General features: G+C 40.6%; 4 protein-coding genes across 4 annotated transcripts; 1 reads left to right on the top strand and 3 right to left on the bottom strand.

Moving 5' to 3' along the window:
- Nucleotides 1–296: 296 nt before the first annotated feature.
- Nucleotides 297–3,592, bottom strand: K444DRAFT_585290 (uncharacterized protein). Its single transcript, XM_024877908.1, has one exon. It carries the CDS (start codon nucleotides 3,449–3,451, stop codon nucleotides 323–325), a length of 3,129 nt encoding a protein of 1,042 aa, XP_024739129.1. The 5' UTR covers nucleotides 3,452–3,592; the 3' UTR covers nucleotides 297–322.
- A 931-nt stretch (nucleotides 3,593–4,523) lies between these two features.
- K444DRAFT_641660 (uncharacterized protein) lies at nucleotides 4,524–5,630 on the bottom strand (the record flags this gene model as incomplete). Its single annotated transcript, XM_024884651.1, has 4 exons — nucleotides 4,524–4,778; nucleotides 4,868–5,091; nucleotides 5,149–5,416; nucleotides 5,574–5,630. 4 exons carry the CDS (start codon nucleotides 5,628–5,630, stop codon nucleotides 4,524–4,526), a joined length of 804 nt encoding a protein of 267 aa, XP_024739128.1.
- Nucleotides 5,631–5,935: 305 nt separating this feature from the next.
- K444DRAFT_337574 (uncharacterized protein) lies at nucleotides 5,936–6,389 on the top strand. The gene is made up of 2 exons (XM_024871996.1): nucleotides 5,936–6,006; nucleotides 6,060–6,389. Exons 1-2 carry the CDS (start codon nucleotides 5,990–5,992, stop codon nucleotides 6,304–6,306), a joined length of 264 nt encoding a protein of 87 aa, XP_024739127.1. The 5' UTR covers nucleotides 5,936–5,989; the 3' UTR covers nucleotides 6,307–6,389.
- A 93-nt stretch (nucleotides 6,390–6,482) lies between these two features.
- K444DRAFT_641659 (uncharacterized protein) lies at nucleotides 6,483–8,759 on the bottom strand (the record flags this gene model as incomplete). Its single annotated transcript, XM_024884650.1, has 6 exons — nucleotides 6,483–6,910; nucleotides 7,184–7,379; nucleotides 7,410–7,970; nucleotides 8,016–8,130; nucleotides 8,368–8,558; nucleotides 8,589–8,759. The coding sequence occupies 6 exons, from the start codon at nucleotides 8,757–8,759 to the stop codon at nucleotides 6,483–6,485; spliced, it is 1,662 nt and encodes a 553-aa protein (XP_024739126.1).
- Between the last annotated feature and the right edge of the window lie 5,740 nt (nucleotides 8,760–14,499).

Here is a 14,499-nt window from a genome sequence, read left to right as displayed (position 1 = left end):
AATATTAAACTTAGTAATTTAGAGGCTTTAAGCTTAATATTAATTACGTAATATAAAATATTACGTAAACTTTATATTATAGTGTTATTTAATATATATGAAACTAGTAATATGGAAATTTTAAAGGTAATCTACTTATTAGTTATTTAATTATTAAGGTCTAAAGATGGGTAGTTTTGGTGGGAGAAGGGTGTGTATTCGCTTGGGGTTGCATTGACCTTGGAATTCGGTTATTAAGGCTCACTTCCAGTCGTAAGAGACAGCAACGCGAACCGAAGCCTAGGACTAAAAGGGAGGACACAATTCGATTCACGCAGTAGTGCTACCCAAAATGAATATATGGCACCCAGTACAACGGCTTAGCGAAGTCATCGATCCTTCTATGCCCAAGCTTCAGCTTGGCCTCCCTTTCCCTTCTGTCACATACGTCGGTCGCCATGCCCACTACTATCACCGCCTCGGGCAAGCATGTCTCTACGTTCCCGTCTAGTAGTTCTACCTCCCTCTCCTCGCCCGGATAATCTTTCGTTATATTAGGCGCGACAACTGGTAGTGTACTCAGCCACCGCGTCTTCAGTTCTCTCAACGCCCTATGCAGCCCTAAACAAACCGACTCATCGCTCATCTTCCCATCCTTCATCCCCTCGTACGTAATCCTTGCCACGTCGACGCAAGATTGGTCATTGACTTCCCATAGCGTGCCAATGACATGGCGAAACCCAGCCAGTTGACACGCGCTGATGAGGTGGATGCTCTCGTCGACGAACTTGTTGTTTTGGGTCCGGCCCGTTCCACACGCCGACAGGTATGCAAGGAACGGCGGCTCCCGCTGCTGCGCGCCGAGGTTGAGCCCCATCAGCGTGGCAACCGTCAACCGGTTGGTCCGCCAGTCATCGAGGAGCAGACTGCTCTTTGCAGGGTCTGCGTTGTCGGTGTGTCCGTGGCCGGCAAAATGGAAGATCTTGCAGTGCGGCAGATGCAATACAATGTCATCCTTGAATCGGCCAGGCTCGATGGGGGTCAGTGCCATCTCCTTGCACAGCCGGTGCAGCATTTCTACTTCCCTGGTTGCGAAGGGAAGAGCATTTTGGCCTGGGGTATCTTGCATGGCGACGAGAAGCATCTTTTCGGGGGTTATGGATGGCGTTGAGTTGGCGACGGTTTGCTGACGCCGCCGGGAATGGATCATCGACTTGATGGATAAGCTGTACGATGACATGACCCTGTCGAGCATTGACATGTCAGGGGGCTCATTAGCCATGTAACGCCCCGCCGCGTGGAGAGGAAACCTCCTCAGGGGGCCGGTTGGAATCCACCACACGTGCGGCCAGTCGCCAGAGGCTGTACCATCAGACAGAGGGGGGTGATTGAATCCAAGAGCGTCCAGGACTGGGCTCGTGACGGTATCCCAAAGCCACTGGAGAACAAGCGGGCTGCCCAAACTTCGACCCTGTACTCTTCTCTCGATGTCATTGCTGTGAAGATCAGGTAAGCGTAAACACCGGATTTGGTGCTTCTCCACGAGCAACGCATCGCAGCGGTACTTGCTGACGTTGACTAGTGCAATAGGGCCATAGCTTGCAGCACTCTGCATTTCCTTTTCGGTTGGAGGAAGCAGAAAGTCCTCGAATCCAGACTGTTTGCGGATTTCAACGAGCAACGCCTCAAGTTCTCTGCTCGCAACGTACCGCCGGCTTGCACGAGCTTCCCACGAAAATGATTTAGCCTCAGGCTCTGCAAAGTCAGGCACGTCTAGCTCTTGGCAAAGACGGACATATTTCTCCTCCATCTCGGGGTACATGCCGCGGAGGCCAAGGGAATCGGTCCGTAGGCTCTGAATAGACTCTGCGAGAATGCTACGACCTTGCTCCAGGAGACGCAAGCACACGTACGGGCTTTCCCCTGCGTTCAAGGCAACAGCTGCTGCGTCGGAAGCTAGATCGGAATTCTCTGCAATCAACCGCTGCTTGTCCGAGTTCTCTAGGGATTGGAGCATCATGGCAGGGATGAGACTCATGGCGGCGCTTGCAGCTCTACAAGCTTCTTGCCAGTCCGATCTGAACGCACATAGTCGGACTGCATGTCTGCCGGCTTTGATGCGGGTGCGTGGGTACGAGTTGGGCTGATGCAAGGCGGATATACAGAGCGAAATCGCTTCTGTAAGGTCGGGCATAGAATTCGTTGCTTGGTATCTGTGCTCCAGTTCAAGGCCAAGGTGAAGCCTCCATGCTGCAATAGAAGGGTCGTTTTCAAACGCCACAGAGAGACATTCTCGTTGGGCTCTGATGGCCTCTTCTATGTCAGCCATCTCGCCCAGCCTCAGGAACCTCTCTTCAAGCATGAGTGCAAGAGCATTCATCACGATGGAGAGATTATTCGACTGGTTGGGATCTCTCAGGTTGTCCCTTTCCGTCATACGGATGGATTCGTGCGCAACTTGGATGGCTTCTTCGAGGTCTGCCAATGCCCTTGTCCTTTTATATCTATCAAACAGCCCAGAACTAAGAGAGCACATAGAGCTTGCACGCCGATACTTGTCTGCTCGGGTTGTGCCAGGGTCATTGATAGCGTCCTGTAGGACTCGGATGGCGTTGTCGAGGTCGGCAGCTTCTTGCGTTCTCTCATATTTCCACAGAAGTTGAACTCCAAGGTGAAATAGCAACCCTGGTCGCTCTTTGTTTCTGTTGTTAAAATTCGCTGTTATATCGATCCCCTCTTCCAAGGCCCTGATGCCTTCCTCGAGGTCAGCCAAAGCCAACACTCTCAGATATCTGTGCCCAAGGTGGACCGCAAAAGAGTGCAGCCACTCAGCCCGGTTCGGATCCGTCATGGGTGTCAAATTGATAGATGCTTGCAAAATTCGGATTGCTGTGTCCAAATCGGTTATTTCACCCGTCCTGCTATATCTCATCTCCATTCGGACCCCAAGGTCACGAACTCGCCGTCCTCGCGAAGGATGATCTTGTGGAGTCAATTTAACAACCTCTTGCAGTGCTTGAATGGCTTCGTCGAGATGGACTATATCGCCACTGCTTTCGTATCTCAACACGTTGAGATAGCCAAGGGTCTCCAGATTTCGTGCCCGGCTTTTAGGCTCTGAGATACCGTCAATGAGCACTTGGGTAACTCGGATTGCTTCTTCGATGTCGGCCATTGCTCCTGTCTTGGAAAATTTAGTCCTGAGTGCACTAGCCAACCCAAGAAGACGCAATTCCTGGTTCAATTTATTCGTTGACGCCCCATCGACACAGCCTCGCAAGGCCCTAATGGACTCTTCAAGGTCCGATATGTTATCTGTCTCGGAGAATTTCATATCTAATGTGCCTCCAAGGTCGAATAACAATTCAGACCTATTGGAGACATCTTCCAATGGTGTTAAACGGATCGCCTTTCGTATAGCATGGATGGCTTCTTCAAGGTCGCTTAACTCGAAAGTTGTTGAGAACCGCATGCGAAGCCGGATTCCCAGCTCCCTCAATAACGATGGAAGGCCTGGAAGAGTTTCGTCGGCCGCATCAATCTTCTCCCGAGTGGTCTGAATCCGCTCGTCATCAAGATCATCTTCTGGGCCTGATTCCTGGCCTGATTCCTGGTCTTCTAAAGTATCCAAGTCTTTTAGGCTTTCTAGGACTTCTTCCATTGTGTTGTGTTGTTAGCGAAGGCTATTAGGGGGACGTTGTGCCTTGGGCTGTCACTATTCACAATACTTCGAAACCAAGGATGTCGGTGTTGCCCCAAAGAAGGTGCTATCCGAATTGTGTGGTGGCGCACAAGCTGCAGAATGGAATGGGTATCTATGCACGGGCCACCTGGTCCGTGCCTACCTGCGTTGAGTGGACTTGCTATTTTAAATAACTATCGCGGATTTCGCGATAACCTCAAAAATTGTATTTGAGGTCTTCTAGAGGACCCCCTTTTTATGAATGAATTCATGTTCTTTTTAAAAATCATGAAAAGAAAGTGTCTTATATAGAGGAGGCTAGACCTGATATAGTTATTAGTAGTCATATGACCTGGTGACTGTTCATTGACAGATTTGTATTAATTATCTCGAGATGGAATTGTTTACATAACGCTTAGGGCTATCTTAATTCACCCCATCTTCTAGTTTGTCTGTATGACTAGACCAACTGATGTTACGCTTGAATTAAGTTATATTGCAATAGCTGTTTACATTATTGCGTTACATCAAGTCAGCCTTAAAAAGATCTGGTCTTATAAATGTGCTAGAATAACGTGATATATGCCTCAGTGTACTAGACTGGTACATGAACCTGAAGAGGCCAACCGGCAGACAAATACTTCTATCCAGAATGCCGTACTCGCTTTCAGTATTTTTTAGCCTTCTCTCTCCATCCCCCTCGGTCTTCCTGTCTTTATTACGGGCGTGGCTGTGAGGGAAGCGTCAGTTTGGTATCGTATTAGGCCCGGCTATAAATACGACAAGGACTGTCGTGTATCTAGCAAGACAGAGTCAGTAAACATCCCAAGCCTCGCAACAGCAAGGGACAACTGAGATAGACCTACGTCGCGCCAGCTACAGCCAGTTCGACTGTCTTGGCCTTTGTCAGCAGAGATATGCAGCAGATAAAGATACACGTGGCAGCAACCATTATGGCTAGTCTAGCGGTCAGGTTATGTAGAGAAGTACAGATGATTACTGGAGCCAACAAAAGAACCGCCATGAGAGGGCTTAAGAGCGCGCGTGCCATCTTGATTGTTGTTGGTCGGGAGAATATGTGAACGTGAGGGTCTCTTGACTTCTGACCAGATGAACCCTAGAATCTCGTTATTTTCTGTCTTTCATGAACCTCTAAGATATTCAAATCTGAAGGGGTGATAGAGTATGGAGTGTTTTTTTTTTTACTTTGAAGATTTTGACGAGCGCATCGCAGACAAACCGTTCGAACCAACTCACTGCCCCATCTTCCATCGAAGCCAGGGTCAACAGGTCTTCTCCGCTTTCCAGAAACTTGGCCTCGTTTCTGGCAATGCAGGAGTTGCCCCTGATCCAGCGTTGGAGACTCGATACATATTTAGTATCCGGGCTTTCGTAAGCGAATACCCGCTGACTTCGTTCCATCAGCTTATCTAGAATCGGCGTGTCACTAAAACAAACACCTGTCAAGATGGAATTGATGGCCTTACCGTATTCCTCGAGGCAGGTGTAGAGTTGCGAAATTACTAGATCTCGCTCGCTATTCCTGTCCTCCCGACTAGAGGCTAGGAACAAAGGTGACTTCTCTGCTTGGTCAATTCTCATCAATTGCTCTTCAAGGTTGACAATTCTATCCTGGGCCAATAGCAGAAGGCGTGTACGGATATTGGAGAAGCGCCGAAAGATGTTGAAGGCACTGTGTGCGGCCATTAATGCTGCAAATCGGGGGTATCCTTTACGGTAGTCCTCGACTTGATCCTGTTAACATTTCCCCAGTGACAAAAAGGGATTTCATTTGAGGACGCGCACTCTGGGGTTGGAAGACATGCTCCTCGTCTCTCCTTTTTTCATGGCCTCTGAATTTGGATCCCAATGAATGCCACGACAGTACAAGTGAGTTCCATTGGAATAGTACTTTACTAGCGGCTGTTGTTGGCGTAGAGGGTGGAACACCCAACTCAATATCTGCCATGGTGGCCCAAGATCTGCTTCAACACCTATTCAATCGGTAATAAAGAAGAAGGAACGAAGAAATTGGGCATTCGTGCTAGCAAAATAATTGGGACATCCCGAAGTATACCGCCACCATTCTCCGACAACTGCATCGAGGCGTAGGTCACAGCCTGATAGCGGGGTTCGGGCGTCATGTCGGCTCCTGAGTACGGAAAGATACGTGCTGCGTAAGTATTGGCTGCCTCATTTATGATTGATGTCGAGAGTTTCTTCTGTTCACCAGCGAGTGGCTATAAAGCCTTGGCAGATCTCCCCAACAAAAATTGCGAACAGTTACCTCGCACAAAGCTCGGCACACAAAAACAGAGGTAGCCCAAAATGAGCACGAAGGATCGGTGAGGCTCCACGGATTTCCATGCACAGCTAGCGCTAATGCATCACTTAACAGTCTTGAGAAGCCCGACTTTATCGTCGCGAAAGACAAGAGGCCAGGAGTTGACGATTATGGAAACGAGTACAAATACTCTCCTGGTGATAAAGTGTATCTTTGTACTTCTGGTCAGCAAGAGGGTCCATATAAGATTGAAGCGGCAGAGAATGGCAAATATACACTGTGTGATGACTACGGGATCACCGTGAAGAGTGGGAGGGCTTATGGTGAGGATGAACTAAAGTTGTATGATCCATTCGCGTGAGCCAGAGAAGAATACAGGATATATAAATAAGGTTACGTGAGCGCATCTTATATTCTTTATCTATAATACCTTGAAGGAAAGCCCTTATTTATAGCAAATGAATGAGGCTATTCAAAAGTGTTCTAGTACACTTTGTACTAGGGTCGGACAATATTGGCCGGAATCCAACAAACACCCTAGATATGAGTCCGTATGAAGTAGCTACGAGTTGTCCATTCACATCCGTGGGCGTTCCAGCCCCTCCACGAGCCACCATTCAACACCTGAAGAAGTTTTTGCAACGGATCCGGCTCACCACGAAGTTGAGAATCGTGACCAAGCTTAAGGAGTAAGAGTCCTGGGAACATAGACGACTGGCTTGTAATAAAAATTTTGACAACGTCCTCGGTTTGTTTCTGACTCCTTCTTTGCAGCTCCTCTGGAACCGACATTGCTAGGGGAAGCTCTAATTTTCCAGTTTCCCTACCAACTCTAGGGAGCACAAGCAGACATATATCTTCACCCCTTTCCGACACTAAGTTGTGGACTTCCCAGAATTCAGTGAGGATGAAGAGTGTCAGGTATAGTGGATGATCAGTCAGATTTTCAAGCACCAATACCAAATCTTTCTCGTGTTCGACCGCAAAGAAACCGTCTTCTCCCGGCTTGTGAAGGGTGCTCAGCCGAAATGAATTTTCAAATAATTGGTTTGGCAACTGGCTCTCGACCCCTTCGAAGAATTTAAATCGTGCTACATGATCAAGCATATTGAGAAACGTCGTGTGGTTTGGATCGCGAGGTAAAATGTGCGCTAAGTCGAGAATCGTCTTACGGGTGGCATCCAGGAGGCCAAGTGCATTTTGCGCATTCATAATGACCTGAAATGCGCTGCCTCCACCTTGATTTATCTCCTCAGTTCTAGAGGGGACTAGAAAGTTGGAGGACTGGGCTGCTTGTATAAGCCCGTCCCTGTCTGGGACATTAGAGTTCAACTGTATATGAATCTTGCGAGGAGAGAGGGAAGTGACTAAGGCTGCCTTCCAGACTGAGCCTTTCCAGATTTTTTCCATGTCATTGGGATCGAGTGTGACAAGCTGGGAGACGATACAGTCAACCAGGCATACTTTACTTCTAATAGGCTGGGAATTCATCGCCGGGGGGTTCTCTGGTGACTCGAAGAGACTTAGAGCATATTCGTCACCGTTGTGCACTCCATGAACTTGTTCAGCATGGAGAATAAGAGAACCGTCCTCTAAGCTTCGATGCATAGAGGCCATTGAAAGATGAGGATGGTCGGTGAAATCGCCGAAGAAGGAAAAACCGCGGTTTCCGTACAACATCGGGGTCTGTTCGGGAAGGCGTACGTGGAATTGCGCTCTGAGATGCTGATGGTGCGTCTGATTTGAGATTTTAACTCCGCTTTTCCTCAGAGTTGAGAGGGTATCAACCAAAAAATAGCTTAGTGCGCCCCGTCGGACACCACTTTCAAATTCTAGTTCCGAAGCGACCTCATGAGGGCCACATGCAGCAATGATTGCGTACCCTTCAGGACCCAGAAGCCGTGCGAGATTGACCACCCCACCTCGCTCTTCAGTATTTAGTGTCTCAGCGAAAGGGTCTGTATACTCAGACTCCGCGTCAATGTCAGAGTCGTGCTCAATGTACCGAACCTCAACGTTTGTTGCCTGATTCGTGCGAAGAACACTACCCGAGAAACAACAGTCTTAGACAAGTGTGACACTTAATCTTATTCGGATCATTTGGCTGATGGCATTTCGTAAAACGGTGCCGTACAAGTATTCTGTCGCATAGCTGCTGGGGTGGATGAGCTCTAACGAGCCCGGCCTCAAAAGTCCGTGTTTTTAGCGATATTTTCAGGCATCGCAAAACCAAAGTCTCCCACTTCACTTGACAAATATACAACAACTATTAATTGTGACCTATTATATTATATATATATATATAATTAAAGAAGCTAGAGTGAGTTTTAAAACTCTTTTAAAGCGATTTAGAGAATAAGATAAAAGGCACAAAATTGGGTTTGGCATTCGCTTCTTAGCGAAATGCCCTAAAAACACGGACTTTTGGGGGTGGGCTCGTAAGGCGACGGCGCAATCAAAGTTACGCCGGGTTCCGTGACCAGAGTAATGGATATAAACGTGATTTCCAGGTTTGGCCAGATCCAGAATTCTTTTGAAGCTCAAAGTTACATTGCCGGGGCTTGGTAAGCGACCCGGAGTTTCGATAGGTATAACAGCTTCATCTTGGTGCAGCTTCGTGGCAGTTAGAATGGTAGTATCTACTGTAGATAAACCCTCCTTGAGATATTCGCTGATAGCGATGATATCTTGGACCACGCCTTTCAGTGATCTGTCCTTCCCGGAACTCAGAGAGCCTGGCTTAGTCCGCAAGATGGTGAGACCTACTCCGATCAGAACAGCCCAATGTGTTGGCCGTGAGTCTTCGTCAGCCATCTGTCGTCATGGAGCTTTGGGCATTTGGCTGAGGGACTGGAAGACTCAGAAATTTTCACTGTGCTGCCTTAACCGCTTGGTTGCTACAAACCAGGCTGGGCGAGGAATTAGAATTCTCTTGGCTGCAGGACTGACTAAGGAAACCTGTGGCTCAGGATGTGATAAAACGCGGCATAGCGATTGGTCTGCAATTCGGGCACCGTGCGGTCGCATCTTCAACAGAAGCAAAATAACGCAGCCTCATCTATTGCTGGTGTCTTCTTGAGATACGCACTCCTTCGTTGCATCACATTGTGCGGAATATTGATCATCCTCCTCCAGGACGCGACTTAATGGACATTGGGCATTCTGTTTCTCAGTTTGACAGGCGAGGAGCCCTGCCGGAGCAGGCAATCCTATGAAGCAGTATCTCAGCGACCTTACCACTCCAAGGCTCGGGCTAAACCACGTTGGAACATCTTTCCACTATGGGTTTCGAAAGGGCTGCCGCGTTGCACGGCACCAGCGTCGGAGATATGCTCTCCACATTAGCCGTCGAGGCATACTAGCAGTACGAAAAGACACATGAACTGCAACCCATCAATAATGCTGTGCGATTCGCACGAGGCGCCGTGGCAAAAACAAGCTCTGATGACCCCGATCTAGCGGAGAGGCAGAACGAGCTTGGGGTTATACTCGAGACTTGGTATGAGTGGATGGGTGCTCTGTCCGACTTGGAGGAAGCAATCGAGATTTCCAAACAAAATATTATATAGAAGGGTTCACTGGCCAACCGCCCAAACTACTCAACCGCCCAAACTACTCAACCGCCCAAACTACTCAACCGCCCAAAATCGCTACCTTCAAAAAATCATAATTCAATACTCATATAATATTTTACTACCAAATTAATTGTTTTCTGAAGCTTTTTTTAGCCCCTCAATATACCTGTAAAGAAAAATTACTATACCGAATTTCCTGATAATCCCAATAAGCTTTCTGAGAATATATAATTACAGATGGCCCATAATAATTATCTCGAGTATAATACTAGCAAGAAGACTAAATCCATTCGAAAATACGCGAGAGAATATGGAATTATATATAAAATTCTTTAAGATCGAATTAATAGAACGAAACTAAACAAATAAGATATAGTAGTAAGGTAGTATTTATTAGGAAAATAAAAGGCAGTTATTTAGTATTATATTCGAAAATTAGAAATATAGGGCTGGTCTCTAATAGTTTATTAGGTTTAAAAGATAGTAATTGAATTACTAAAAGTATAAGGAAAAGATCTAAAAGAGAATTCTCTCAGAATGAATTAGTATTAAGGTTTTCTAAATTATTATTCCGATCTTAAATCTCGAATTATATTATCCCTTAATAAAGATCGAATTATTATAGAGAATTTAGAGTAAATTACGAGATATTTTAAGCTCTTTTATATAAAGAAAGCAAAACATAATATATATAATAATAATATTTATAATATAGATAAAAAAGGAAATAATAATAGAAATACTAACTAAAATATAGAATATTTGCTTTAGGAAAACCAAAGCTCTCAAAATTATATAATAAAGCAGTCGAAAATAGATTTCGTTAATTAAATATATATTTTTAGATAAATAAGTTTTTAGTTTATATATTATTTTTAAAGCCAAGGTTTTCTTTCAAAATTAAATTAAGGTATTATTTACTAGATATATTTATATCTTTAAAAAGAATTAAATAAATAATAAGCTTTATATTAAATAGTTTAAAAAGATATTTAAACTAGAGATATTAAAATTAAAAAAAAAGAAATATAAAAAACTTCTTTTTAATAGCTATAATTCTTATATAATACTAGAAATAATAAGGTTTTATAAAGAAAAGAAAAGAATTCTTTTTTACTTTCTAGCCTATTTAACTTATATTCTTTAATTATATAATATAGAAGTTTTTAGGCCCCTGGTATATTTATTATTACGGGCTAGATTTTTATATAAAGAAAACTAGTAGTTTAATTAACTAAATAGAATTTTCTATAAAAAAAAAGAAAAAAATAGAAAAAAGCAGAATTATATTTCCTGAAATATCCGAGCTCTCTAAATAATATATAATTACTTTATTAACCTAAAAAGATATATTATATAATAAAGACTCTAGCCTCAATTATATAACTTAATAAAGGCTTCCGGCCGAGTATATAAATCGGGTTTTAATTCGTTATACTTATATTATATATATTTTATAGAAAAAACTTATTAGAATATAGAATATTCTATTAATAAGCTTAAATTTCTAGAGATATTATAATTGTTACACTCTACCGCTTCACTGGTAAATTTAGCGTCACGTGATCGCGATGACGCATGCGGCTGGCTAGTATTTAGAATATTAAAGCTCCTGTACTTACGAGCTTCCTTCCTTAGTTTAGAATCCTCGGATTAAGAGCTACTCTACTTTGCTTTCCAAGCCCAGAGCCCGGTATCGTGACAATAATTAGTATAAGTAGATATTCTTAATTATTATAATATTACTTTTTCTTAGAAAAAGTATAGCTTTTTTCTATTTAATCCCGATGTGATATGTACAGGGTCGCACGTGACTTAAAGGCATATAACGAACCTCGGATATCGCGGGTATTAATTAGGGAGATTAGTAGCCCTTCGATATCCCAACCAACTACTATTTATATTATATATATTAGGCTTATAAATCACTAATTATATATATACCATTAGGGCCTCCTATTTAGAGGGGGTTTCCCTGGACCTTACAGGAGGGATAGAGATTAGTTCTATACTAAATTTAATACTATGGTTTTATAATATACTAATTCATTCTATTATCTTATTACCTACTAATAAATACCTTATAAGCTAATCTCTTTACCCTTAAAGAAGATAGTTTAATAAGTAATTATATCTCGGAATCTGCGAAATATATAACCCCTCGCCGGAGCTATTCCTATAGAAGAAGTTAACTAGATTAATCCCGATACGGGTAATAGTAAAGGCTCGTCTAATACTTTTAATAGGGCCCCTCAGGAGCCTCCAAGAGCCAGTAATAATAACAGAAATAATCCCGGTAATAATTAAGACGCCGAGATTAATACCTAAGTTACTACCGCCCAAGCTATGGAACAGGGCTTGCATACTAAAGTCGAAGCGCTCTAATAAAAGCAAGAATTAGTAGATATAATTAACTAGTATATCCTATAGTTAGAGTAATACAAGAATACTCTCAGGAATACCTTATGGTTTACTACATCTTGTAAAAACTCTATTCGTAAGTTCACCCTCTCTTCCTTAGTAATTCCTACTAGGGAACTTCCTAAAATAGGATTAGAACCTACCTCCTTTCCTAATATAATAAGCTTTGAGAGTAATCTCAATATTATCCGTTAGGAGCCATTATATAATATCCTAAAAATATATTTAGACCGAGAAAAGCTTCTTAAGGTCCGAATACCTGACTTATATTATAGAAAGTTTCTTAAGAAATAAAGAATATTTATATTCTTCTAGGAAGCAGTCTTTAGGACCTAACCTTAGACTTATAATAAATACTCTTCTAAAGTTAACTCTACTATAAGTGCCCTTAGAAACAAACCTTATAATACTTAAAAAGCTATAATAAAGCAAAGCCCACTATTATATAAGGTTTATTAGGAGTAATTTAAGGCCTATTTGGCTAATATACTCCAAGTACCTCAAATCTATTAATAAGACGCCTTTAAGAAGCTCCGAGATCTTTATTAGAAAAATAGCAAAATAGTTACCGAGTTATATACTCGGATAATTAGTCTCAAAATTAACTAGAACCCATATCCTGAGTAGGACCGGATCCGGACTCTTAATACTACTTTATCTAACTATAAGACTTATTAGATATTTATATCTATTTTCTTAGGAAATAAAGTAATATCTATTTCCAAGTAACTTAAGAAAGCTCAGAAAGCAAAATATACTACTTATTCCAAATTAAGGAAAGTAAAGGCGAGAAAGTCTAGTAAGAATAATTCTGCCCCTAAGAACTCTAACTTAGCAAATTCTGATTTATAAGACTATTAAAAAAGGAAGAATAAGTTCTAAAAATTATATAAGAAATCTTTAGGTAATACTTTAGCCCCTTTAAGGCCTTAATAAAGTACTAGTTCTACTTTAGATATAGTTTATTAGACTTATAGATAGAAAAGATATTTCTTAGGAAATATAAAGTATTTTAAATATATTAAATAGGCTTAGTAAAACCCTAATAAGGCCAAAACTATAGAAAAGTCAAGGCATTTACAGAAGCAAATTAATACTATTACTATAAAGAAATACTTTAGAGAAGATTCTCCTAAAAAATAAAGAAAAGAAAAGGCCAAATCTTAAATATTAATAATTTTAGCTATAATAAAAAAGATATATTATTTTATATAACTATTTAAATAAGATTAATATAGCCAAAAATAAGTGCTTTAGAGATATATAGTAAACTCGGTAATATTAGGTTAGACTATAACTTCCTTAATAATAATTAGGCTTAAAGCCAGGGCTTTATTATCTTAGCTAAGTATAACTAAGGATTTATAATCTTTTATAGAAATAGATTTAAGATTTATTAAGCCTATAATCTTAAGATATTTATTATAGATAATTATAATAAAATATGTTTTTTTAAGCTCCGGTTTTATAGGTATAAGAATATTGGCTTTTATAGCCTTATTTTTAGTATAAAATTTTATAAAATAACTCTTATATAATATATAAACTATATTAAGAAATAATAGATATATATATTTATATAGCCTAATAATATTAAGATCCAAATACCAAAAGAGTTTAATAAGAAGCTTAACTAGTACCCTAAGCTAGTATCTCAAGTCTTATTCTTAATAAAAGGCAAATATAACTATCTTAGATAATAGGCTTTATATATTTATAATAATTACTAGGTCTTTATTTTATTATATAGTTCTAGTAATACTAAATAAAAGTTTTTAATATAGCAAATTAATACCCTCCGGAAAGAGGCCTTAGAAATACCTATTTACTTCCGGAATAATAAATATAAAGATTTCTTAAAGGTTTTTAATTCTAATAAAGCTTTGGAACTTCCAAATTTTAGGAATATTAAATACTTTATTAATATAAATAGTACGGTCTTATACGGGCCTTTATATAATTTATTAGAGACCTAACTAGAAGTATTATATCTGTATTTACAGGATATATTTCGTAAATATTAGATAAGGCCTAGTAAAAGCCTAGTAAGGGCGCCTATTCTTTTTATTTCCAAGAAGAATAGAGAACTATATCTTTATATTAATTATTATAAACTTAACTAAGTTATAATTAAAAATTAGTATTTACTTCCTCTTATTAATAAAACTCTTAACTAGCTCCGAGAAACTAAAATCTTTATAAAGCTAGATCTCAAGAATATATATTATTAGGTAAGAATTCATAAAGAATATAAATAGAAAATAGCTTTTAGGACTTACTATAGCTATTTTAAATATCTTATAATATCTTTTAGGCTAGCTAATATACTAGCTATATTTCAAGTATATATTAATATTATATTTATAGGGCTTCTAGATTATTTCATAATTATTTATTTAAATAATATCCTTATTTATTTCTAAAATAAAAATAAATACTATAATTATATTTACTAGGTACTTACTAGGCTATATAAAAATAACCTATTTTATAAACTTAGTAAATACGAGTTTAATATTAAGGAAGTCAAATTTTTAGGCTTTCTTATTAGAATAGAA

This window comes from Hyaloscypha bicolor (genome assembly GCF_002865645.1).
Source record: "Hyaloscypha bicolor E unplaced genomic scaffold K444scaffold_53, whole genome shotgun sequence".
NCBI lineage: Eukaryota > Fungi > Ascomycota > Leotiomycetes > Helotiales > Hyaloscyphaceae > Hyaloscypha > Hyaloscypha bicolor.
The sequence above is the reverse complement of the archived record's forward strand: the minus strand, read 5'-3'. Positions and strand labels throughout refer to the sequence as shown.